This window comes from Styela clava, chromosome 9 (assembly GCF_964204865.1).
Source record: "Styela clava chromosome 9, kaStyClav1.hap1.2, whole genome shotgun sequence".
NCBI classification, from domain to species: Eukaryota; Metazoa; Chordata; class Ascidiacea; order Stolidobranchia; family Styelidae; genus Styela; species Styela clava.
The window spans coordinates 3,654,175-3,681,073 of NC_135258.1; the positions used below are offsets into that span (position 1 = coordinate 3,654,175).

Sequence of the window (26,899 nt, forward strand, 5' to 3'; positions counted from 1 at the left end):
CACAGCGAATTGGTTGGTACTCTGCATCACGTGCTTCCTCGAGCTATGCGACGCCTGACTGTCCACAGTACGACTCATAATTTCGAATCCCAAAATTATCAGCTGAGTGAATATTGTGGTCGACAGTCAAGCAGTTGACGACAGCTAGTTGCAGCCCAAACCTAATTGCGTTTCAAAATTACACATCTTCGACATTATGAAAGTCATAGTCGCTGGATTGCCAAAACCGGAACAAAAACGTTGAATGAGGCGCTAACAGTACTTGGATACAAGATCTACGAATATTTCGAAAATGCTCATGATTTGGCTGACAAATGGAGAAATATTTCACGAAGGTTGGTTGGTCTACTAATGATTTTAAGCAAATGTACAAGGATGCAGATGTTGTTACTTCTGGGAGGGAATTTACAAAGCATTCCCCGATGCAAAGGTAAGAAGTATGGATTCTAATCTTTTGCTTTTTGACCTGCACTTCCAGCTCAAGCATTTGCGAGTCTGATACATGTTAGTGGGAATATATAGTACATTACTCATGAACGACACTCACAGTCAATGGGTAAGACTTGTCTGCTGACATGTATTGTAGTCAGAAGACTCAGACTCCGGATTTGTGGTTTATTATGAGGCAACTTCACAGTAAAAACATTTAAAACAGAGAACTCGTCCGACCCAGCCGAGCGAAGAAGAGAATGAAGCTCTTTTTTCTCACAACTCGATGGTGGTCGGAATCTCACAGTAACCGGACCCGGATGAAGTATATCCAAATCAATGGTCCTTGCAAAGCACATCGGCAAATATAAAAGACCAACTGAACTGAAATACACGGATAATAAAATCCGTGACAATTGTAGTTTCGCAGCACGTTAATTCTGTGCTATGTGAAAACTTGAAAAAAATAGAAAATATTTTTGTTGGTAGTTTCGATTCTACTGTATAAGAATTGGTAATTTCACAGATAAAAATAAATGCTGTAATGTCTTTTTATCTTATAACTTTTATTTCATCGAATCTTTATGAATACAGAGAGCACCGCCTGATAAACTTCTAGTTTACAAAGTCACGGAAGGTTGGAAACATGAAACAACAATTTTTTTGTCGCGCTGCTAGATATATTTTCAAACTTTCCCAAAGTTAAAAAACAACAACGTAAAATCGCATAAACAAACAACTTTTTTAATAGTTTTTATAAAAAGCATAATTTGTATTTTTCAGATTTAGTCAGATATTGTCATGTTTGTCTTACAGCTTAGCAACGTTAAGATTGATTAGGTACTCTTACTTTTGATCACAGAAATAGGAGTTAGTTTTATGTAAAACTATTAGAAGACTTAAAAGTGTAGTATTTTCGCGAGACACTCTATTTAGAAATTAGCTATTCTAGCAATGTCCGAGAAGTCCGGTTGCTAGTCCAGGTAGAACGAAGTGATAGTTGACTATTCAGTTAATTTTTGACTCGAGGACTACTTTTAACTTCATTTGGTGATATCTATCTAGAAAAATTATTTCCGGACGCAAATAAAGTTTAAAAATAAAATGAATTCTGAGTAATAATAAAACAAAAACGGAAAAATAGAAACAGAAACTCATTACGGTCAATAAATTTATCTAGAATTTTGTTTTATGATAATTTTTATCATAAAAGTTTTCTAGTTGGTTTAAATGAGAAATAACTTTTTAAACTTAAAAATCCCATAATATTTAGAGGTTACTGATAATGGGCCATCATCTATGACAATATTTCCCATTTATATCTCTGTGGTATTGTAGTGTTATTTTGATTGTTAGATTCCAGAACCCGTTATGTTTAAAGAATTTATGCCCAACAAAGTGAAAACACCCATCAAATGGATATTTAAACTAACCAAATCGCAAACAATTTAATACTAATTCATTCATTCAGAAACAAATTAGGTTAAAATAATAAATTTAAACTTTCTTGAACACATCTGAGAAATATAATAATAATGGCATATTGAATAGAAATATAACAAACAAAATTCATGAAATGCATACGCGATAAAGCCCAAAAGATGGCTCAGTAGGCTTACTTTACGGTCCCGATTTAGCCTTGGCAGTCCCGATTTTAGCAATATGTCTCGCCGGTAGACGTAAACGTCCCGGTTATGCAGTATGACAGCCATAAATATATTTTTTAGTTGATATATATTCATATAATTTTGTCAACTGATATATCCGATTCCCCACTGATTTGAAACTCACTTCACTAGTTCAGATATAGAGAGAAATCGACGCAATTGAGAATTATTTGCGGCAAAAACCAATGAAGGAGATTTTACCAAAATGTACAGCTAGTTTTGATGCCCGTAATCTAACCACAATGGTTTGAAAATTGTTAAACTAGTACTAAGTCTCGGTAATCGAATCAAGGTCGGCTTGCCAAATCTGCGCTGTCCCGGTTTTTCCTCCTTCAGATATATGGTAAGCCTACTCATTTGCATAAGTGAACATGATCCCCATAGGTTCAGCTTATAGGATGGAATTAAAATGAATTAATTGTGTGGAGCAAAGGAATACGGAAACATGGACACCGATTTATAAGCTTGTCTCTTTCCAGCATAAATTTTGAATCTTATCCCGAATGCCACGCGTACATTTTACTGGGCTTACCATATAAAACTTAAAACCGAGACAGCGCGGATTTGTCAAACCTTGGTTCTATTCTTAAGCTTAGTCATCAAACTCTATGAAAACAAACACTTTCTTTTCTACATTTTAAATATTTCAATGTTGGATGTTAAATTGACGTAATACCATACAGGGTGTCCATTTTTAAAATTGCAAAGGGTGTTTATCGAAACCATATATTGTTTTGGTTCTCACAGATGTATTGAATGGAGTAAAAATACTTAAACAATTACTCATTAAAAACCAACAAAGCTGGTTAAGATATTTTGAGAACTGACTTCATAATAAAATTGAAATTGTAGAGGGACTTTATGGACAACCAGTATAATAATCACCATCAATATAGTAGTTATCTCTTTCTCACTGAATTAGTGAAGTGAGTTAGAAATCAATGATAAATGGCCTGCCTACATTAACAATAAAAATAAATTTTGTTTTAATATTAAATAGAAAAAATATTTATGACTGCCATATTTAATGATTGGAACATGTAAGTCTGCTGGGCGGAACACCAGGGCAGCTTGGCAAAACCGGAACTGTCCCGGTAAGCCTACATATAACTTCCAACATGCTTATCGTGATCTATGTATTTCTGAGTTGTCAAGGCGGGTGTGTTTTTGGTTTCAAAACTGTTTAACCAGTACGGAAAACATGGTACTCCCGAAGTACACTCCCAAAATTTAGGAAAATTAGAATAAAATTGTGGCCTAACCCTAACCTGGTACACATACTACATTCCGGTGTCCGCCATTTTGTTTCACATACTACGAAGTACCCATTATTTGTAGTTGTCTAACACGCCATCTGTATCGTATGCCCAAGTTAGAGTTTCGATCAAGCTATAAATGTGGACAACAGTCATTTGAAATATTTTTCTTTGAGTGAACATTCGATGTCTTAAGTTAGAAATGATTTTCACAGATTGCTCCGTGATGTGGCCAGGAAGGATAGGTATTGCGAATTCCTACATTGTACGATTGGTTTTGAAAGACACGTACAGCAACAGCTGTTCTCGATGTATAGGGGGGTTTCGGGAAGCTAGCTTCCCATGCTTCATTGAACAGAGACATAACTTGATCATTCACCGAATAAAGTGTGCGGTTCTGTTAAAATAAAATATCTATTTTGAGAAATATATCAATACCAGGTTTGCAATTTGTGAATATATTTAAAATACAGTTGATATAAACTAGTAGGCTAGTTCAATGCACACAAAAAGGAGTTGTAGTTTGATGTTATTTTTGGAGTCGGAGTCAATATTTTTACATTACCCGGAACATATTTAAGTAGAGACGCAAGTGTTGTTTTATATTATTGACCCAACTGAGAATCTCTGACACAAGCAATTCATACAATTTTGGATTCCCTTTTACCTGTAGTTTTCACTTTTAAAATTTACTTGAGAATAAAAGGCGGTTACAATATTTCTCATATTGATTTTGTTGTGAATTCCATATTTTAACGTAAGACCACATTAGCAACGCAATTCTTCAGACTTGATAATATACTGATTCACCTTGTAACTCATTCCAGTACGAACTACAATCCATTTTCGCCCATCAGGAATCATTGGGCGTAAATAATCTTTCAGTAGGTTGAGGTGTGTGACGTCATAAATATTAGCCAGCTTGTTTTTGCAAAGAGATTTGGCAACGCCCAAAGTGACGTTCCTTTTGTCAGTAACAATCACTCGAAAACATTTCGACTTGTAAGAAACGTCGCACTTTTCTGAAAACAGAAAATCACAGTTAACAGAGTTTCAAGGCAGATGTTCAGAAGACAATTACTAAGATGTATCATTTATTTTTGTTTCTTTCCCAAGAAATGTAAAAATCATTTTTTTCCTTATTTTTTGTATGATTTTTGTCTTACTAGTTTGGAAAAGTGAACTTGTGTTGACTTGACCACGTTCTAATACGGCCTTCCAAATAAATATCTGCACAAACCGTCACTGCTAGACAAAGTAATATTATATTCTGTAAGTTTAAATAAGTAATATTTTCTGCACAAGGACAGGAATCTTCCGGATTTAGCATCGACCACCCAGTTTATGACCATGATGATGAAGTGATATGAAACCTAGATGTATAAACTCGTTAGTTAAAACATGCTATATTATAGCATCCCATGTTCAACATTCACCAGTAACACGTGTCATAATTTGGCCAAACAATCCATTCTAGTAAGTTTTCGTTATTTTTTGTTGTTGTGTTTTTTACGGCTTTCATTCGAACAAGGCTATTCTAACCAGCCACTGTTAGGTAGGGATATGCTAAATGTTGAAAGTTCCGGAACCTTGGCATTCCCCTTCATTTTGTAACCGCCTGAGTGAGGTGGTGTAGACGCGGTTTGACCCTGAGACAGGTAAACTGACATGTAGTACTGATCGTGACAGATTTTATGATGCTAGGTAGACAATCGTTTAAGCTTCCTTTTTTTAAATAATAACAAAAAATCTTAGTCTCACCTGTGTTCGCAGTCAAAGTCGACTCCTGAAGCGATTGAGTGGAAGCAATAAAAGTGATCGAGCGAGTTGTGAACACATTTTCAAGAACAGTTGTTGTTGTGACGTCACGAAATTCCGTAGTATTTCTTGATGCAAGGGACGTAACGGCCTTAGTGATGTCATTATCATTTGTAGTGGAAACAAGAGTCGTGTCATCCAGTCCATTCGGAGTTGTTGCGTCAAACTTGGTGACTTGGGTTGAATGAATCTTGTTGCCATGATAAACTTCGGTTGTTATGGTAACTTCATCTATCTGTTTGTCCAGCAACGCATTTTCCAGCGTTTTAGCCAATTTCTCTCTCAATTCTGCGCAAAACCAAAATTTTTAATTTCTACTTTTATATTGCGTATATCGGACTCCAGTTGATAAAATATTGACTCCAACGCCAGTTTTCGAATACAGGCAAAGACAAAATCCTAATCCTAGACTAATGAAATCAGGTTTCCTCAACTATTTATTGTTGGGGTCACTTCCACATGGGTCCATTTATTGCGGTCATCAAAGTTTTTACCAAGTTTAAATAACCAATCAAGTTCTGATTCAGGTAAAAATGAACGTAATACATAAAAAAGCTTCTTTTTTACTATAAATCAATCAAATAAAAAATTACACTCAATGAGTTGATTCGAATGTCGAACCAAATATTAAAAACATTCGAATTACATTTACTAATCAAACAAGAGATTTACGTCGCTATACTAGACGTGCCTTGTCGTGTCTTGGGCTCAAAAAAAAGTGAAGACAAAAGCTTTCGCGCTTACAAGTTGTGTTTTATTTAAAAAATCGAATATCAAAAAAGATTTGAATCTTGAAACCCAGAAATTTGACACAAAGCTGCCCTTAACCAAATTCATGGTATTAAATGAAAGAGCGTGAAAAGTTAACCCTAATCTCACCATGCTCATTCTTTGCCTGAAAAATAAAACAATATAGTTGAGTCAGTTACAAAAGAGTTAATAATCATCAAAAAAAAACATAATATGATCCATAATTACTCACCGTGATCGTTTCCTCATGACGGTATGACGTCATCACAGCACTGCCTCTGAATTCCACTTTCACAGAAATATCGACTGGTAATGGGAGAAAAAACATTTTGAGTTATTTATTTTTTAGGGAAAACAAACAAAATTTTTACAGTGCATAAATGGCGCTGTAACAAAGATGGTCTAGTGCAGTGGTTCCCAAACTTTTTTGGTCTTTTTTGAAATTTGTCAGGTCTCGCGCCCCATCTTAAAAATACCTAGCTAACAATAAGCTACAAGTAACAGATAGTAAAGCAAAGGAATGTTTTATTCAAAAAACACTTTAAAAATACCTGGATGGAATGTAAATAAGGAAAGAAATGTAAAGATCTGGCAAGATCATATCTAACAAATATTTTATTTTCAATCAGCTTCACGCCCCTTCATGGGGCGAGCCCCATCGTTTAAAATCTGTTCTAGTTGGGTAGAAACGGGAAGATTCCTAAACAAGCCGGAAGGCGCCCAGTTGGATCTCCGTCATTGCTTGAGGCTCGCATCATTTCAGTTTACTAACGGATAATAGGAGACACTACTAAAAACGCCAGTTCATTTTGTACGCTGCTTGTTCCGCTGAGTTCATTTCGAACGCTGCGCGTTTCGTAGTCTTACTCGCGTGACTGGTATATTGTGGCTGAAGATATTCTTCACTCAAATCCGTAAGGCTACTCCAGTTTGTGGAGTATCGAGACCAAAGATAACTTATTGAAAAGAGTATTTTGCTATGCGCAAGGTAGAGTTCTTAGAATTTCAATTTTCGACTTGGATGCCGAGAAAACAGCGATACATTGTGAAAATATTGAAAATTGAATAACGATGGGCGCGTTTTTTCGTTGTTGCCATGGAAACGAAACTTTAATCTGGACTTTCCATAAAACGCACATTAAAAGGGTGACAGGATAACACGCGTGTGGAATTTCAACTAGATCGGCCCAGCCGTTAAGACGCCAGAGCTGTCACACAGGCAACCAGACAGAGAGAACGATCGATAATAAGGGTCTCCGCTAAAGGAGCTTTGTTACATGTCAGTCGGTTCTTGCATTACCTTGCTCAGTTCGTGAATCATACAAGAAACAACAAAACAGTTTGCGCAATACTAGAAGAATAATTGATACGGAAACTTGCTTTGTATTGACGAATTGACAAAATCCTGAACACCTGTCTCCGAATATAAAATAAAAATAGGACTCCGAATCCGCGAAAAATTTAAAACAAGATTCCGAATCCGGAGATTTTTATTATACGACTCTGATTCCGGAAATTTCAAAACTAGGATTCGACTCCGAAGAATTCGAAAATATGACTCCGGAGATTTTGAAAATACGACTCCGACTACGGAGATTTTAAGAGACGTCCAGTCATATTTCTTGAGCATTCTGGAGAATAAATTATCAATATTAAAACGAAATCACCTGTTGTGGCGAATCCAATGAACACGAACAACGGCTTCAAAACCTCCATTGCAGATTAATTTTATTCCGAGCACAAAATCCTCCCCAGTGACCGCATGCAATTGTTCTATCAATACTATTTCTACACTTAGTTGATCATTCTATATGAGCAAACATGTATTATGAAATTTATAATCAGACTAACTCCATAACATTGCGGCATAAATGAGCAAAATTAACAAAGGAAGTCCTGGTGACGCTTTCTAATTTCACACTGTCAAAAAGTTTGCAATTTTCAATGTAATTTCCGTGTTAGTCTTTGGCGTGGATTGTCGTCATAAAGCTCGGTTTTTGATGAATTATATATAGCCAAGCATAATTCCATCCAAGTTTGCGTAGGTACTTTATTTCGTCATAGACCCTAATTTGTAAAATGGTGTGACATCATAGGTCATTATAAAGCGCTTCCGCGTGTTGATTGCAACTGGTATAAAATTATCATTGTTATGAGAAATACACGATATGATACATACCACATGTAATATAACAATATAGATACAAGCCGGTAGCCGCCCAGGATCTCTGTTGATTGTTCAGGCTCAAACTTTCGAGATTTTCTATTCACCAATTAGAAAACCGATTGCAATTCTGAGCTCTCAGAGATTAGCAAATGGATGGATTCCAACTAGCTAACTGTGAATCCCCAGAAGACTAAATACATTGTAATTTCTAAGAATAATCATGCAAGCGTTAATGTTTATCTTAATGGTTTTAAGCTGGAAAGAGTAAAAACAGCTTCTTACTTGGGACTTAAAATTGATTGTTGCTTGAACTGAAGAAGTCACATTGAACTACTATCAATAAAGCTAGTACGAGCCGTTGGAACTCTAAGCTACACGGATTGGTCTCACAAAAAACTCTTTTACGCATTTACTAGTCTCTTTTATTCACATATGCTTTATGAAATAATAATATGGGGTTGTTCGGCAAAACAGTATTTGAAAAAGCTCAGTGTACTGCAAAACAGAGCAATTTGCATAATTTCCAATAGCAATTACAACGAACATACAACACAGTACTAATATAAACTTAAACTCAATTTAAATGACTTGTATCGTTAGGAAGTTGCAAAATTGATGTACCATACGAAACAAAACTGTTCTCAAAATGCTTTTATGAATTATTTCCAAAACATAAGTTTAATCCACGATCATGGCAAAATATATTCACAGCACAACTTATTTGTTCCAAGGTCAGACTCTTCGATTTTACAAAAATCCATATTGTTCATTTGCTTATGAAACTTGCTGCTTTCATCAAGTTCTCAACTATTAGTAAATATTTTAAATGACTAAAGAATGTTTTTGTTTTTCCAAATTGAATAAAATTAGATTTCTGATCTGAGATTTACTTAAAGTTGACTGTACTATAATTTTGAAATATGTATCTATCTTTGTCATTCCTTTTAATTCAAATAGGCCCTATTTCAACGATTGTGAGGTAATAGCTAACTTGTTAAATAATCCCTCGCCTTATATTACAATATCTTTGGAACTGTTATATGTAATTCATCAAATAAAAGTTGTAATTAATTAGGGTAAGAATCTATACGCAGCCTTTTTTTTCTCATGACTCCTTTCTCATGTTTTGCCCCAATAGGAATTTTTGTATTTTAGGGTCGGTCGACATAATTGACCTTGTAGTCTTGCCTGCCCTCTCCCGATTATATTCTATAATTGTTTTTTCCCTTTATTGTCGTTTTACATTTGATATATTTGGAAAATAAATCACTATCTCTCCCGCTGTTAATAGGAGGGTAAAACTACTGGGTTTTAACATATTCGATTTTTTTTCCTTCTGTGTTAATTTATGTTCAGTGTGTGTTCTTTAGCTCAATTTCGTTGACAAAATGGTAATTTTATATTTTTTAAAGGCTGGGACTGACCCGATGACCTAACGTTCGCTTCGTTACAGCCTCGTCACAATGCCTTGGAATTAATTTTGAAATGTTGCAGGTAAACTATTTGACATGGTTGACGAAATAAAATACTTCTCAAACAACTGGTTACCTTCCATAGAAAATTGCGAATCTATAACGGCAGCGTGATCAAGTGAGCGGGTTACCAAAACTGGAAACTGCTAGTTCATTCAAGCGCTGCACGTTTCGTAGACATTCTTGCGTGAGTGATATACTGAAGCTAATAAATAAAATGATGTTCACTAAAATCCCTAAGGCTTCCCCAGTTTACGGAGTATCGAACCGGAAGACGACTTGTCCTTAAGAGTATTTATTCTTCTGGGGAAGGTATCGTTCTTGGAATTACAATATTCGTCTTGGTTGACGAGAAAACGGCCATAAATTGTACAAAAATTGGCAATTACAGATCGATCGGCGGTTTTTTCGTTGTTGCCATGGAAACGAAACTTTAATCCGGACTTCCTATGAAACGCACAACACTAAGACAGCATAACCTACATGGAGAATTTCCTACAGATCATTTCAGTCGTTAAAACGCTACAGCTTCGACACACAGACAGAACGACGGAGAATAGGGGGCTCCTAGAGCGAATATCCAACAAGAGAAGGGAGGTCTCCGAAAGCGGATATCCAATATAAATCGTAGGATACTCCAATAGTATGTGAACCAAGAGGGCGGACACCGGAACGTTGTATGTGTACCAGGTTAAGATTAGGCTATAATTTCAGGTACAAATACTACGGGAGTCACTTGCCTAGTCTCCGAACTCGTAATAGAGGTAAAAATAGGGAAATTGGAATCAAACCCTAACTAACTTGGTACGCATACTTAAAGAAATTGATAACGGCACATTATCACTCACCATCAACGAAGTGCTGTCCGAAAACAGTGAAACACAAGCGAGATGACTTCTGGACTTGGACACTAAGCAGTCCTGCCAATAGATGATATCCACATTGCGCGACGTTCCGGATCTTTTGAAAACAATGGAATATAACTGAAAATATACTTCGTTTTCTATACTATACGTACAGCCAACGGCACAATACAACATACCCATTTTCAACAGCCAAGCAAAACGGAAACGTATCATCCGACTTGCAACTGACAGGAGCGAGCTGGACGTTTTTGTTTTTTACCGTCCAGTAGACAAAGTCACGTGACCCGCAAGTCCTCTATAGCAGGGGTGTCAAACTCGTGGGTTTTCAAGGGCCGCATTGCATTTTGGGAATTGTGCAAAGGGCCGCAAACAGCTTTTGATATATTTTGATAATGTATACTTAATAGCATATTCTTAGATATGTGTAGTTTGCGACATATATTGTGATGCAATTAAATAGACGAATAAAGTTTTGTTATTTTCTGAAATTTCAAATGGCATTTACATATTAATTTCTTGGTATTTCACATATATTGCAAGTTTATTTATTACAAAAATCAAATCTTTTTTACAACTATCCAAAACATTTTTGAACAAAGATTTGATAAAAGAATAATACATAATAAAAATGACCTAATCTAAATATATACCCCTAAAATACTAACGAATAAACTCAATGTTTTGAGTTGACGTTTGGCATCTCTTTTGTGCCACCAGCTTACTAACATTGGGCTGAAATGATTTTACAGTACCAACTCTAATTAACGAGGTCACATGATTATCGGTTATACTGGATCGTTGAGAATGTTTGATTAATTTCAGTAATGCAAAAATATAACATTCATCATTTCATGTATAGATCAGTTAACAAATGTAATGACCGACTTTTCGGACCATACATTTCCCGCCACATTGCCTACTAGGCTTGCACGTAATTTACAGATTTACGGAATTGTTTCGAGTTACGGAAGGGAAGTTACGAATTACGTAAAGTCGTAATTATTGGTCGAGCACTTTCGCGATTGAAACGAGCTCTTTTTAAAGCAGTCAATTTCGTCAATTGTGAAAAGTGAAAGTTTAAAAAGTAGAAGGAGTTAGAGAGCTTCGGTATTTGCAGCCGTTTTTCCCACTTTTCTCTCTCTTGCCAATACGTCACCGTGATAATTAATGTCGCTCTTATCGAACAGGAATATGACGACGAAAAAGAAATTGCGTAATGAACCAGCGCAACTTCGTCTTTTCGGCATCGGTAAAGCGATTAAGACGACAGAGAAACAACAATATGACGGGATTTCCCGCGATCCGGTAAAAATCCTTTGCGGACCGTTGACGGTCCGCGGACCGGCGGTTGGGAACCACTGTTTTAGAATACTTAAATCAAATCCAGAATCCTTTTCTATTTTTATAGTTACCCGTATTTAAATAGTGGGATTTCTCCACCACAATGCATGATTAAAATTAAAAAAAAAAGTTAAATTGTAGCCTAAATGTTTAATGTATAACTATCTTTGTGCAGTATTTGATTGAAAATGTCCTGATCATTGTATTATATTTAACCAAGGCAACGAGATTTAAGAATTTCGACGATCGTTTTTTTGTTTTTAACAGTTCAATATTCTCAATTTGACTACTATCAAATATCAAGTATGAGCCAGTGTGTTTATTCAGTGCGAGAACCATTTTCAATTACAAAACCTTGAAGTTCTGTTACCGGTTTTATCGTTTTATATCAGTCCGGACTTGTCCTTGCTCAATATATTTTCCACAATGCCTCGCAATATTTCGGCCAAATATGATTAACTGTCTTTACCAAATGCGCCAATTTATTTTGATTCTTGAAAACCACCGACACTCGACCAAATTTGTGTCAATCTTGGCCGATAGGATCGTCGACTTGAGTTAGAAAAATAAGTTAATTTTTTCGTGAGTGCAAAATAAATGTCACAATATGCATTTTTTGCGATATAACTTTGTATTTTCGGAAAAGCCATATCATATAATTAGACATTTAAATTATGCGCAAATAATTAATGTTTGATCTAAATTTGTTGCAAATAATGTTACAACATTTAGGCCGCGAAATGATTTAATGTAAACTGAAGCATGGTAATCGGAATAACGTCAATAAGTCGGCATCAATAATTATTATAAAATGCTGACTAGGTAGTAAAGTCGAATATTTTTTAAAAACGGTGCTATGACAAGTCTTCGTCGCGAGGCAAGCGCAAGTATAATCAAACGAGAGAATACGCTCGTCGTGGCATTGATAAATTGGAAACCCGACATTTTTTTTAATACGATTCTAAAAAAGTCAACTATCGTTTCATAAATATCCGTATACCAGTGTCGGTAATGATAAAATTGATCGCATAAAATTGGGACGGTTAATTTGCGAAGGTGATAAAGGAAATCAAAGCTAGTACAAAAGATAAAAATCAGAAGAAAATTAATTTGAATTCACTCTTGTCTTAACATCTGTCGCCGGCGTGTAGTATTGCCAGGAATATGAAAACCCAAACTCGATGTCCCAATCGAAAATGAAGTGGATTCAATTGGTTGTTATGATAGGTTTAAATGTGTGAAAAAATATCGCAATTACGGGGTCATTACGTAATCGATTTGGCCGTAATTACGGAATTGATTTTTGTCAATTACGTGCAAGCCTATTGCCTACCATTGGCACCACGTGACATATGACCGCTGGGTTATGATTTATATATATTGATTTTTAGTAACTAGGTACTGTAGTTGTATAATTATAATACTATACAAACACATAAAAATATTCTATTCGAAGTTGATCTTCAAATGTGTCCTATTGACTGCTGAGCTTATTCTGATAATGTCTACCTATATTGTATTCTTTTATTGTGCTGATAGAAATGTGCCAAATTAAACAATGTGCTTTAGAATTTCAATAAATATTGCAACCCCATTTTTTTCGAAAATGCCACTTTTTTCGTGTACTTTGCGTTTCATTTAGTTCCTGAAGTATTTTTTTTTCAACCATTTTTTTTGCTAGCTAGTGTATTCATAATTGGGTCAAATTGAAAACAAACAGAAAAATTAATTTTTTAAAACTACTTTCTGTAAATTGTCTTTTTTTATGTAAATAATCAATTAGATGAAAAAAAAAACAAAATATTACAATTATTGTTAAGCGTTCGAGGGCCGCATTGGAAGTTATCTGGGGCCGCATGAGGCCCGCGGGCCGCATGTTTGACACCCCTGCTCTATAGGACATTGTATTTTCGATTGTGTATGGCGCATGGCTACAGTATATAATTATATTTATGACATAACAATACGCAGCAGTTCTCTCTTTCTCACTCTCATTGAACTAGTGAAGTGAGTTAGGAATCAGCGATAAATGGCCTGCCTCCTTTAACAATTTGTATGATTATTAATGAATAGAAAAAAACATGGTGTTTGGTAAACTGTTCAACAAGTACAAAAAATATCGGTAAAGTAACCGTTGTATACGCATGATTTGTAGTTGTCCTACATATCTACAACGTATGCCGAAGTTGCAGTTTGATTAGCCTAATTATGTGAGCAACAAATACTTTTAAACTGAAGTCATTCGGAAGGCAAAGGAGAACGAAGCCACGATTCAGTTGGGTAAGATTTAACTTGACCTGTCGTTGAAAACAGCTGACCGTCCTATTAAAAAATAACATATTTAGTAGTTTTCACATCAAAGTAAATAAAATTCATTGGTAATCAAAATGCGGTAACAATATTTCTCATATTTTGTTAAGAATTTCATGTTTGTATGTAATGCAACACTAGAAACGCGATTCAGACTTATTATTATACTGATTCACCTTGCAACTCATTCCAGTACGAACTCCAATCCATTCTCGCCCATCAGGAATCATTGGGCGTAAATAATCTTTCAGTAGGTTGAGGTGTGTGACGTTATAAATATTAGCCAGCTTGTTTTTGCAAAGAGATTTGGTGACGCTCAATGTGACGTTCTCTTTGTCATAAACAATCGATCGGAAACATTTTGAATTGTAAGTAACGTCGCACTTTTCTGAAAACAAAAATTACAGTTAACAGAGTTTCAAAGCAGATGTTCAGAAGTCAATTACTAAGATGTGACATTTATTTTGGTTTTTTGTTCTACGTTCATATACGGCTTCCCAGTGGCGCGCGTGGTCATTTTGACAACCGGGGCAAGCTACTGCGGGACCAAGTCACCCCCATCTACGGGGACAGGATGAGCGCTGTAAGTTCTCCCATCATTTTATGAGTATAAAAACCATTCCATCGGTAACAACAAATCGTCAAAAGCGACAATTTTTAACGATAAGAAAGTGTCTTTAAAACCGGTCCAATTCAAGGGATTAATAAATATAGACATAGTTTATTTTGAAACCTCTTTTAAAAGGAAAGGCAATATTTACCCAGATAAATACAATGACATATTAACAGAAACTTCGGGAAAGCAGACAAAACCTAAAATAAGGTTTAAAACGTTACTATGAAGAAAGGAAAGCTAATGCAAAGATAAGGACATGCGTCGCTCACTCATAGATATATATGCTGCTAGACGTCTACTGCTTGAACATATATGCAACACGCCGCGGTTTCTTGGAAGCAAAATGCTCAATCACGCGCTGATTAAAGTCATGCATCCCAAAAACAACGTCTCTGTGAATGGATAAAACAGCCAAGGAATTTAATCTATCTTGCTTCATTGTGTTTCTGAGATACGTTTTAATACGCTTCAGCGTGCTGAATGTTCGCTCTGCGTCGGCGGAAGAAATAGACGTCGTCAAAATGATGTCCAGAAATTTTGCAGACGCCGCAAAGGTAGTTTACTAGAGTGTTATCTATGTTGTGATATTTAAAAAAGTTTGATTGGTGTATATACATCGCAATTCATTTTCCAATTTACCCACGTTTATCATGGGGTAAAATTTGGAGACAGTAGCCAACAAATGGATGGGAAATTGACGTGCAAATTTTGAAAAATTTTTGGGGTTCATCAAAGAGAACGCGGCAAGGTGTTCAGTGCGCAGACGATCGCCTATTTGATTCACCAGAATGTCACAGCATTCCTTTGCAGACAAAATCAAACGCTGCGTTGTTTGCCCGCGGCGTAAAGAAGCACTCCATGTGGCGTCGTATTTTATTGTTTCCCGGATACGAGATACAGCATCGCAGAAGTCTGAAATACACGACAGCACAGACGCTCCATCCATTAGCCTTGACTGCAATGCGCCGTATAATACATCCACGTGATAGAATATTGTGGAGAAAAAAGCGAGAAAAATGAAAACTCACCATCTTCTAGCAGACGCTTTATACCTGCCGCCTCCTTCACAGAGCGTTCGTCCCAAACCGGAGAGCTCTGAATGCCATTGAAACACTCAATGAGCTCAAACCTAATTTCGGACACGGCCTGCACCACGCGTGATTGGAAGTTCCAACGTGTTGGTGCACAAGCTGGGAGACGGCGGCTACATATCTGGCGAAGGAGGTCAGAGCGCTTCGGCGAAACGGAAAAAATGAAGAAAACCCCGAAACATTTGCAAAAAATATACGGACGAGAGGGGTATCAAGACACATATTTTTAATAACGAGGTTAAATTGGTGTGCATAACAATGTAAAAAATGCGCATGAGGAAAATCTTCTTTTATATAAACTTGAACACCATGTTTCGACCCACTCATGACTGCCGCGCCGTCATAAGTTTGAGCTATCAATTTTGACTTCGCGTTGTAAGGCTGTAACACTTCTTTCCACAATTAATGCTGTAGGGTTACGTACTGTTACTGTCGTGCTCATTTGTTAATGTTTATTTCAGTGTTCTGCAGTTACATAAAAGCTTCGATATATTGTTGACCTTGGCTAAAAACAGTCGGTAAGCGATATAATTTGATTGCATGTTGGTTATTTATGCGGCAAATTCATAGTATTTATAGTGTATTTGTTTTCTTTAGAAAACCCCTCTATCTCATTTCTAAATGTATTCGTCATCTGTTTCCGTAATCTATTTGGCTCCATCTGACATCTCGATTATATATTTTGTGCTGAGCTAGTGCTTGATAATTTCACGACACATTACAATTCTCCTGTGTTTAAAGTTGCGTATTGTGGACTTTAGTTTGCTTATCTCAGTTATGAGACGGGATAATTTGGAGAGGATTGTCTGGACCGAACATAGACAAATATTGCTGTATTGGGATAGACTAGAGCACGGTTCAGCGCCCTTCGTCTTTGTGTAGCAAGCAGGGTGCATAAGGTCACACCCCGTCAGGCTTCTACATAAAAAGTTTTCGACTTTCGCCTTTTTGCTGGAGGCAATAAGTTTCGACTTTGCCTTTTTGCTGGATGCGAAAAGTTTTCGACTATTGCCTTTTTGCTGAAGGCAAAAAGTTTTCGACTCATTCATTGTGTCTTGCTGCAAGTTATAAACTATCTTGCAACAATTCGTCGATAAACAACAAGATACTATTCAAAGTTGCAGGATTTTCATTGTTCAAGCTATAATGGAATCCAGGGCAAAGCAGCAGATGGACATTCTGCGATCTGCTTTGCAGGAAAAGTATTTGATAGCTGAACGTTTGATGCTTCAACGTGAAAACGCTGAAAAGTTGTCAGTGGTAAGGCAAGAAGTTGATGAAGTGTTCAGATATTCTCAGACTCCATTGAGAAGAGATGATAATGCTGTTCCAAATAGAACTGGAAATGGTCAAAGCTATAGCCTGTGAATCGTGCGATGGCCCAGGTTTGCCCATTTGCGGCCGAACCAGATGGAATGGCTGGCCGTGAACACCATCACGTTTTCCGGATAAATGAAAGTAGTGTCAATGAGTTAACAGATGTGCAGACTCGTGGATATAGGACACTTCGGGAAAATCGTGAGTCGGTTAATGATTATGTTTATGAATCTGGGCCACAATATTATTCACAGCGGAGAACAAGAGAATCATATCCAGTTATACAGTATCACCATTATCATGAACGAGAAGAATTCATCTTCCAGAAACCTAAGTTACCTGTGTTCAATGGAGATCCTTTGAAGTATATGTCTTTCATAACAAATTTTGACATCCACCTGGCACCGAAACTAGAAACAAATAGCCAGAAGTTTGTGTTTTTGTTGCAATATTGTGAAGAGAGAATTCGTGCACAATTAGAATATTTCACAAAGAAGCCTGAGAATGGATACAAGCTTGTTAGGCAGAGGCTGTTTGAAGAATATGGTCAGCCTCATATTATCGCTGGTGCATGTGAAAAAGTTCTAAAGGAGTTTCCAAGTGTGCGTGATGACAAGCCGAGCAGCTATTGTAAATATCACAAGTAATGGAGCGATGCCTGGGAACGCTAGAACAGGGGTGCACAACACGTGGCACGCGTGCCAAATTTGGCACGCCATGCGCTCCGACGTGGCACGCGTGCCAAATTTGGCACGCCATGCGCTCCGACGTGGCACGCTAACGGTTTTGTGAAAAAAAATAATTAGTTATGACAAACATTGAAATAACACGTTTATATCGAAAGAAACTTGAATGATCATGTTTATCCACACATTGCTAGATCGTTGCCCTCTATTCAAAAGGTAGTTGCTGAAAATTAGTAATTAGACTGGCCTAGAGTAGCGAGCAGATAGGTACCGGTAGGTGAAACGTGACTTTTCCACGCATCGCTGATGGCAATGAGGTGTGTTTATGTCGTAATAATCTATATCGGCATATTCATTTCCACCAAAGCGACTACCGTATGACTTGACTATATTATATTCACTTTGCACTTCGATTTACGTGTTCAAAGTGACTTTTATCCAAGTGAGGACATGCATTGGTAACGTTGTAAGCGCTCGTGTGACGTCACACCAGCCATTTTGTGTCCAGAATTCTATCGCTGTATAAGTGATTTAAATCTGCGATTGTTAAACAGCTGAATAAAAAAAGACGATGCTCAATAATTTGGACCAAATTTTCGCAGCGGCAAAACGAATGAACATTCTTCTGAAAAATTAATTATTCGCAGATGTTTCTCGGATAACTCGGCTCGGCGGTATGGTCAGCATATACGAAGTTAAGGTTAAAATCAACCAAATGAGACCTAAATATTAAACAAAAGATACACATTTTATTATAAAATTTCTGATGTACGTATCGCTACTTGCACAAAACCTATTTCAACAAACTGACAGAACTACAATACGAATTTACTACAGAACTATTTTTGCGGTACATGTCATAATATTAAAATATGCGTCAACAAGGTGTACATTGTCAAAATAATATTAAGAAAATATACTACATGCATGGAATGAAGGATAACGGCGTATATCGAGTTCACAAGAACATCTAATAATCTGGAGTGTATAAAATAATATATTATCTGTTTGACTTGAGCTCTTGCAGCAAGTCTACTAGCACAGTACTTCCCAACCTTTTTACCCTGGCGGACCAATAAAATTAAATTAAATGTGTTGGCGGACCAGCAAAAAATTGAGATAACCGGAACAGAAACATATATATTTCTGAATAACATATATTTGCGTAATCTAATGCAATGTCGGGCACCCAATATATGCTTCTAGGTGTGCAAAAATGCACACCTAAAAAAAACGGAGAAAAACTAACACAGTAACTGGTTGAAAATACGGACAGTTTGATTGCTCGATTATTAAGCGATGGGTATTCGTTATCAAGTAATATCTAAAATTGTTTCAAGTAATTCTGTTTTAAATCTGGACTGTAAAGTTGAATCACAATTTTAATCAAGCTCTTTCGTTGGGTTTATCATATTAATCCCTCTACAGTTGATTGACGCCTTGAACGAATGAATTTACATTACAATGATATAGTCGTTGATGACTTGGCACGAAGCTCAATATCCTACGGTGTCTGCTCAAAATACTGGAAAAGATCTCTGCGGCCCATGCTTTTTTGCGCGTCTCGTGGCCACCTGTAGGGTCGCAAGTTCATACATCACTGGAAAACTATACTGTTTTTGACTGTTTTCTGGTTTAAAAAGAAAGAAATATGCATAACGTATGATATGGATGGGTATATTAATCAGGAAAAGCACGCAGAAGAGCAAAGCACGCGTGCCGTTTTTTAGGTTTCTGAATCTTGCCAGATTTCATAGAGCGCGTTCGCGATGAATCGGAGCCGAAAAAGCAAAAAGTGTGATTGGTCGGCGCCAAGATGTCGCGAAAGACGTCGCAATAGGACGGCGGAAAACAACGAAATTTTCTCGCGGACCGGCGGTTGGGAACCACTGTAACTACCATACCGTTTTCAATAATTTTATTTATCTCCTCTTTCGCGTGAATATTCAACCTCAAATTGAGAAAAGTTTTGACAGCGATATTGTGGCAAGCTGGGAAATATATTTCAAGCAACTTAACTGTCAGAAAAGTAACAGGTGATGAAAGGCATATAATTATGAAATATAGTTTATGCTTCGCGCAAAAATTCGATTGCTTTTTTGGATGGGTGGCATAAATATTGGGTAAAACTATCAATTTTCAAATATTTATCATGTGTGTAAGACCTAAAAAGAGTAAGTAAAGATTGTGGGCATTCATCGGGATTGACACTTTCCATAGAAACAAACAAACAATTTGAACCCCGTGTCTTTATAGGGTTCCCCCGGAAACATCAAGGCTAATTTTTCACTGTTGGATATCGATAAAATTACAATTAAGTTTTATCAACAAGAACGTAGAAGACATGATGGCGTCGCTAGATCACCTAGTAAATATTTTACATTTTCCGACGCAAAAGAATCGAAATATCCTGCCAATAATAAATTGATAAGACCTGCAACGCCAGTCGCGGCGGCTGGTTTTTGAATTTTGTACCTTATAATGTACATGCTTCGATGAAATTCATGAGTTCGCACAATGTGCTAGCCATGAGATCAGATCGTCTACATTCTATAATTTTTGAAGAAACTGTTGCAACAGCTCGTTAAATTAAGAAAAATTTTAACGAGAAAATTTATTTCATCAGTTTCTGGAATGATTAATGTAAAACACAGGCTCCAAACTTTCGGCATCATAAACAGGTATCATAATACCAGTTCAAATAGTACCTGATTTAAACGTATGCACTAGGTTAATGACGTTTCACGCTTGCGAAGGAAAGAGATATGTGTTTTTCATACGGAACGTTAGTACGTTACTACGTAATTGTGTAACGAAGTAATTAGGAAACGTTGTTCTTTAACTCAAGCTGGCGCAGTGGACATGTCAAGAATTGGAGAACATTGAATGAAATAACTTATACAATTTTACTGGTGCACGATAAATTCTATCTAATGTTTAAAGCTATCTTTAACCTCTGCAAATGTGTCGATGTCAACAAATCGAAGTTTTTGTTATTTAATTTAAAAGCTTTTCAAAAAAAATTCACGCTTTTCAATTTTGCCGATTTTTGTATGATAATGGCTACATTTTATCTCCATCTCATAATTAAATTTAGTCTCCTAGATTGTCTCTCAAACAATATAAATCTTATCTGCATATAATATAAGGTTCGTGAGATATGAGGTTTCAAAGTTGCATAACTCACACGGGATGATAAGATAACTATCGCAACTTTCACGAAACCGCACGATACCAGTTTGATTCCACGAGGCAAATAGCACAGAAAAAATAATGAAATTACCCGAATAAAATGCAAACAGTAAAAAATCTTTAAACAAATTGACGAACGAGACCTTCTGACGAAGCTAAAACAAACCGACGCTACCGCGGTACCTCCATTCGCTGGGCACAAAATGACGTACGATATGCACCATTGCACTCGGTGTCTCCACTTGGTTTATCGTCACTTTGCGTGTACCTAGCTCTTAGTTCTATCAGAAGCAGAAACTAGTAGGGTTAGTGGTTGGTTTGACGACATATATTAATTCCATTGTATTCTTGTGTTGCCAGCAGCTTACCATTAGCTTTCTTGACAATACCAATACTAACACCTTAATTCGCACTGATTGCAGCAATGAGCAAAACCATTCGCTGCAAAAGAAAAGGAGATAACTCGTGAATTTAAGGACAAGTGACTTTATCGAATGGAAGCAGAAGCCTTTACGCTTGGTTTGTGGCACAACTCTTTCTATTTCGAAAGCTTTCAATGTGAAAAGACACTATAATGCCCAACATCAACACAAATATGATAAAACTGTCGGAAGACTGAGAGAAAATTTGGTGGCGAAACTAAAAAATGCCCTTGACGCGCAACAGAACGTATATAAAAAGCCCATCGGGGAAAATGAAAACGCCATCGCCGCATCTTATGTTGTAGCAGAAAAGTTGTTCGCTATTCGAGGCCATTCACAGATGGCGAGTTTGCTCGAGAATGCATTCAAGACGTGGCAGAGTTGATAGTTCCTAAGCAAGCACATCTTTTTTAAAAAATCAGCTCTTCGAGGACTACCATTGCTAGAAGAATTGAAGAAATTGGCGAAAATCTAAATGAGCAACTACAATCGAAAGTAGATTCCTTCGAATATTTTTCACTGGCTTTTGATGAAAGCTGTGATATGAGTGATACTGCGCAATTATCAGTTTTTATCCGCACTGTAGCAAAAGACCTATCTGTTTATGAAGATCTTGTCGGACTTATTCCTCTTTATGACACAACACGCGGGGTAGATATAAAAGAAGCTGTGTTAAATGCGATTCACTATAAAATTCCAAATTTACCAAACTAGTTGGATTGACGACAGATGGTGCAGCTTCTATGACTGGAAAAAAAAATGACACGGTGGGGCTATTGAAAAAGTACTTGCAAGAATCTGATTTCACCCAGGATATTATTACTCTTCACTGCTTCATTCAGTCTCTTTGTGCTCAAAGTATAAAGATGACCCATGTTATGGACGTTGTTGTAAAATGTGTGAATGAAATTCTGTCGAAAGAATTCAAGCACCGCCAATTTCGAGCATTCTTGTTGGAGATGAATACACAATACAAAGACTTGGTATATCATTCCCAAGTTCGCTGGTTAAGTCGAGGAAACGTTTTGCAGCGCTTTATTAGTCTTTTTGAAGAAATTAAAATATTTTTACAGGAAAATAGTCCAACACTGAAGACTAAAAGTGGTGCAGATGTTATGACGTTCTTGTGTGACAATACTTGGTTGCTGGATCTTACTTTTTTGGTAGATTCCACACAGCATATCAACAACCTATGTATCAGAATGCAAGGACGTAACCAACTACTTCCGGAGTCATTAAATGCTGTCGATGCTTTTCAAAGTGAACTGGAACTGTTTCAGAAGCAACTATCAACTGGCAACATGATCCAGTTTAAAAGTATGTCTTTGTTTTTGGAAACAAGAGAGCTATGCTCAAATATATGGACACGTAGAGTCACATAATTTTGATGACGTCATAGCGAAAAAAAAAGTAATAGCCTTCTGGAGAAAATTTTTATCTTTAACCACTAAAAATTTCAAAGCAATTGGTCCAGTATTCGAAGAGAAAAGCGACTTTTTAAAAACGTGTCAAGCGGTACTGAGCTAGCAGTCAGGCAGCATCTTACCTGTACACTGTAGGCCATATACGGTAATTGATCACAGAACAATTCTTCCCTTTCAAATTTTATGTTGTTTCCAGTAGACTCTCATCAAAATAAACAAATATAGTAGGCTACAAGTGCTACAACGCTTGCATTACTGCACTGGTAGGACCGTGAAAGAATAAGTTACGGTAATTTCATTGTGGTAAGACACCAGTACCAGTATCGTACTTAGGTACTGAGCTACCAGTACCGGTACCGAACCTGTAGGTCTGATATTCCGTTCCGCATACGATAGGCTATAAAACTTGCATTGCAGCATTAGTAATACCGCGGAAGGAATAAGTCAATTTCACTGCGTTACGGTACCTGTATGGCAACTTACCAGTACCGACCTACAGTAGCTGTAGTACTGAGCAAGACAATCGATCGCGAAACCGCTTGAAATAAGTGTAAAACAGTGTTCCCATGAGTAAAAATAAATACCGCGAAATTTTGTATGAAATATCATATCTCATAGGATTCATATAAAATTTAAGAATAAACAAAAGTAATAGCCTTCTAGCGAAAAAATTAATCTTTAACCACTGAAAATTTCAAAGCAATTGGTCCAGTATTCGAAGAGAAAAGCGACTTTTTAAAAACGTGTCAAAGAACAACAAGAACAAGAACAAGAACAACAACAACATAATATTGAAACGATCGTTATGTCCACTACGTGTCCAAAAAGAAAGGCAGACTTGGTTCCTGACTTTGAGAAGTATGCCGTAATGTGCGGCGACTTTCGTCAAAACTTTTTAAAAAGCTTCCAAGATCTTAATGACCGGAAGCCGCAAATGGACTTATTTCAAAGACCATTTAGTGTGGATGTTAAATATATTGAAGACGCTGACGCTCAACTGGAACTTCTGGATTTAAGGTCAAATCAAGCTTTGCAGGATGTTTTTCAGGAAAATTCATTACTTGAGTTCTACTCTCGCCTTGAAGAAGAGAATTATCCAGTTTTGTTGAGAAATGCAAAAATATGGATTTGTCAATTTGCAAGCACGTACAGTTGTGAACAGGCATTCTCAATCATGAGAATAAACATATCCCAACTACGGACTCGTTTACTAGATGAACATCTAGATCAGGGGTCACCAACCTTTTCGGAGCCGAGGGCTACTTTCTGGGTACAGTTTGAGCCGAGGGCTACCAGTTCAATCCACACTTCCAAAAAGTCAATTTGCTCGATTAAACTTCAATTATTGAGAATTACTGGTATTTAGTAAGATAAAAACACTGATAAACTTGAGAATTCTTCAGAAAATCAAACGATTATCACAACGTAGCAAATAAATCACTATCCATGGCACTTCCATTTTCAAACTGATTGTTTTGAAAAATGTTGATTCATGTTAGCTCGAACCAAACACTGGTCTCGTAAAATAGAATTGCTGTTTGATTTAAAAGGCTAGCTTTTTCTGCCCTTACTGCGCTGACCAATGGATAGTAACAAGATGTGAAATATCTCTCCGCTTTGTCGTTACTATAATCGCCCCGCAAATTAGACATACGTAAGGTGGTAAAGGGGAATTCATCCCCCACTCATCGTGGAAATGGTAGGTTTTCTTTCGTTTTTCAGTCATTTTTCTTCAAAATTAATAACTGTTTTATTGCTGCTCCACAAATCAACGGACAAGAAAAAACGCAGGTTCGTGGAAGTGACATCAGTGTGATGACATAATTGGGAGAGTATTGAATGACCATCACATTACTGTGGTCAAATACTAATCAGAATGATCGTTACAATAATAATTAACATAGTGTCAGTTACCACGTACAGACAAAAGTGCGATTTATACAAGAGTCGTATGACAAAAATTGATTGATGTAGCTTACTTATGAGCGCCGTTATTATGCTTATTTCGGAACAGACATGCGGGCGACTTATATGGTCTTCACGGGCGACTTGGTGCCCTCGGGCAACGGGTTGGAGACCCCTGATCTAGATTCAGTCATGCGCATCGCTATTTCTCCCTTGAAGCCCAACATTTCAAATTTAGTGCATAAAAAACATCTTCAAATCAGCAGTTTTTCAGGACATTAAATTGGTACAATAAATATATATTCGTTATTATGTATTATTATTAAAATTTATTTGATGTGTGTTTTACGGGAGTTTGATTACAATACCAACGGTTGTGCGTGTCACGCAACAAGATTATTTCGAAAAGTTTGGCACGTATCCTCATTCGAGTTGTGCACCCCTGCTCTAGAAGACATTGATGAATTTGCAAATGTAAACACCCTGGACACTATGGGAATGCTGATGGCTAAACTTCCTGAAGATGTTCAGGATGGATGGCCACATGAAGCGCTCAGGATTCAAAGAAAGACTGGTCGTCAGGCAAAATATTGTCACCTGGTCGATTATGTTTGTAATTGGGCTGATGTGAAAAATTCAATGTATGGGAAAAAGCTTAGTGAGATTCGTCCCTAATGAGTCCTGTGAGGAGAAACAGAGCTGCAACCTATAATATTGATGCTGAGGCCAGAAGGGAACTCATTGAACAAAAACGGGATTTGACATGTGTACGTTGTCTTAAACCGCACAATTTGTGGAACTGCCCGGACTTCAAGAGTAAATCGCATGAAGAAAAGGTCAGTCTTTTGAAGGAGCAGAAATTGTGTTTTAAGTGTCTGTCTCCTGGTCACCTGGCTCGTAATTGAAAGAAGCCCAGCCAGTGCAAAGTACATGAATGTAAAGGAAATCGACATCACACGCTGCTTCATAGATTTATTGAAATTCTTGAGAAATCGAAAAGGCCTGAAGAGAAACCCGCTGTATATTCATTGGCGAATTCATCAAAGTTCAAGGGAAAAAGTATCGGGCAAGATGTTTATTTGGGTGTGGTACCGGTCAATGTTCACAATGGTGAAAACACCGCTCAAACATCCGGCATCTACAGTTACTCTGTATAGTGAACGTTTGATGGAATATCTCGAAGTAACAGGAAATACAAGAGATATCACACTACGCACAATTGGACAGAGGCCAATACAATACAAGGGTATATCTGGCAGTTTAGTTGTATCGCCGCTACATGGTGGTGCTGAACATGAAATCACAGATGTGATCTCGGTTGAAAAAATTCCTGCTAAGCCGAATAAAGCGCCCGACCAAAGGTTCCTCAAAATGATGCCGCAACTTCAAGATGTAAGATTGCCTATCTTGGAAGGAGGAACAGTGAATCTTCTAATTGGTGCTGACGATGCGGAACTCTTCTGTTTCCAATATGTTCGAAATGGACCGAGGAAAGCACCTAAGGCAGTGAAGACTGTTCTTGGCTGGTCGCTGTTCGAACCCAGATTTGAGTCGCTATCAGGTATCAGAGAAGTTCATTTTGCATCTGATCATTATGTCAATTTTGTCAAGTGTAATGATTTGGAAACACAAAAGAAAATTGAAACTTTGTCGACAACAGATTTTGGCAATGAAACTTCAGTGCTTGATATTCCAAATTCTCGAGAAGATCAAGCAGTATATGAAATTATGCAGAATTCGGTGAAACATATTGGTGGTCATTTTCAACTTCCTTTGCCATGGAGAACCGGGATGCAGAATCTACCGGATAACAAAGAGATGGCAAAGAAAAGACTTCGTAGCCTCAAAAATAGACTGATGAGAGATTCCGATTTTCATAAAAGGTATGTCGAAGTTATTCAAGGATATATCAAGGCAGAATATGCCAAAATTTTCCATATGCCGAAATTGATACGTCTAATACAGTTTGGTATCTTCCTCATTTTCCTGTCATGAACCAGCATAAGCCGGGAAAGATTCGTGTAGTGTTTGATGCTGCAGCCAAATATGGAAATGTGTCTCTGAATGATTGCTTAATGTCCGGACCAGATTTGGTATCGAATTTTAGGATTTCGCAGGGGACGAGTTGCATTGGTGGCCGATGTGGAAGCAATGTTCCACCAGGTTAGAG

The 26,899-nt window shown here is 37.1% G+C and overlaps 1 protein-coding gene across 1 annotated transcript in view; it reads right to left on the reverse strand.

Moving 5' to 3' along the window:
- Nucleotides 1-783: 783 nt before the first annotated feature.
- LOC144427375 (uncharacterized) overlaps nucleotides 784-26,899 on the reverse strand; it is an 89,486-nt gene continuing 63,370 nt past the window's right edge. Inside the window, exons 5-9 of the mRNA XM_078116524.1 lie at nucleotides 6,153-6,226; nucleotides 6,050-6,065; nucleotides 5,114-5,458; nucleotides 4,163-4,374; nucleotides 784-3,749 (exon numbers count right to left, since the gene is read on the reverse strand). Of these exons, the coding sequence (XP_077972650.1) occupies nucleotides 3,549-3,749; nucleotides 4,163-4,374; nucleotides 5,114-5,458; nucleotides 6,050-6,065; nucleotides 6,153-6,226 (848 nt within the window). The 3' untranslated portion in view covers nucleotides 784-3,548. The remainder of the gene's footprint in view (nucleotides 3,750-4,162; nucleotides 4,375-5,113; nucleotides 5,459-6,049; nucleotides 6,066-6,152; nucleotides 6,227-26,899) is intronic.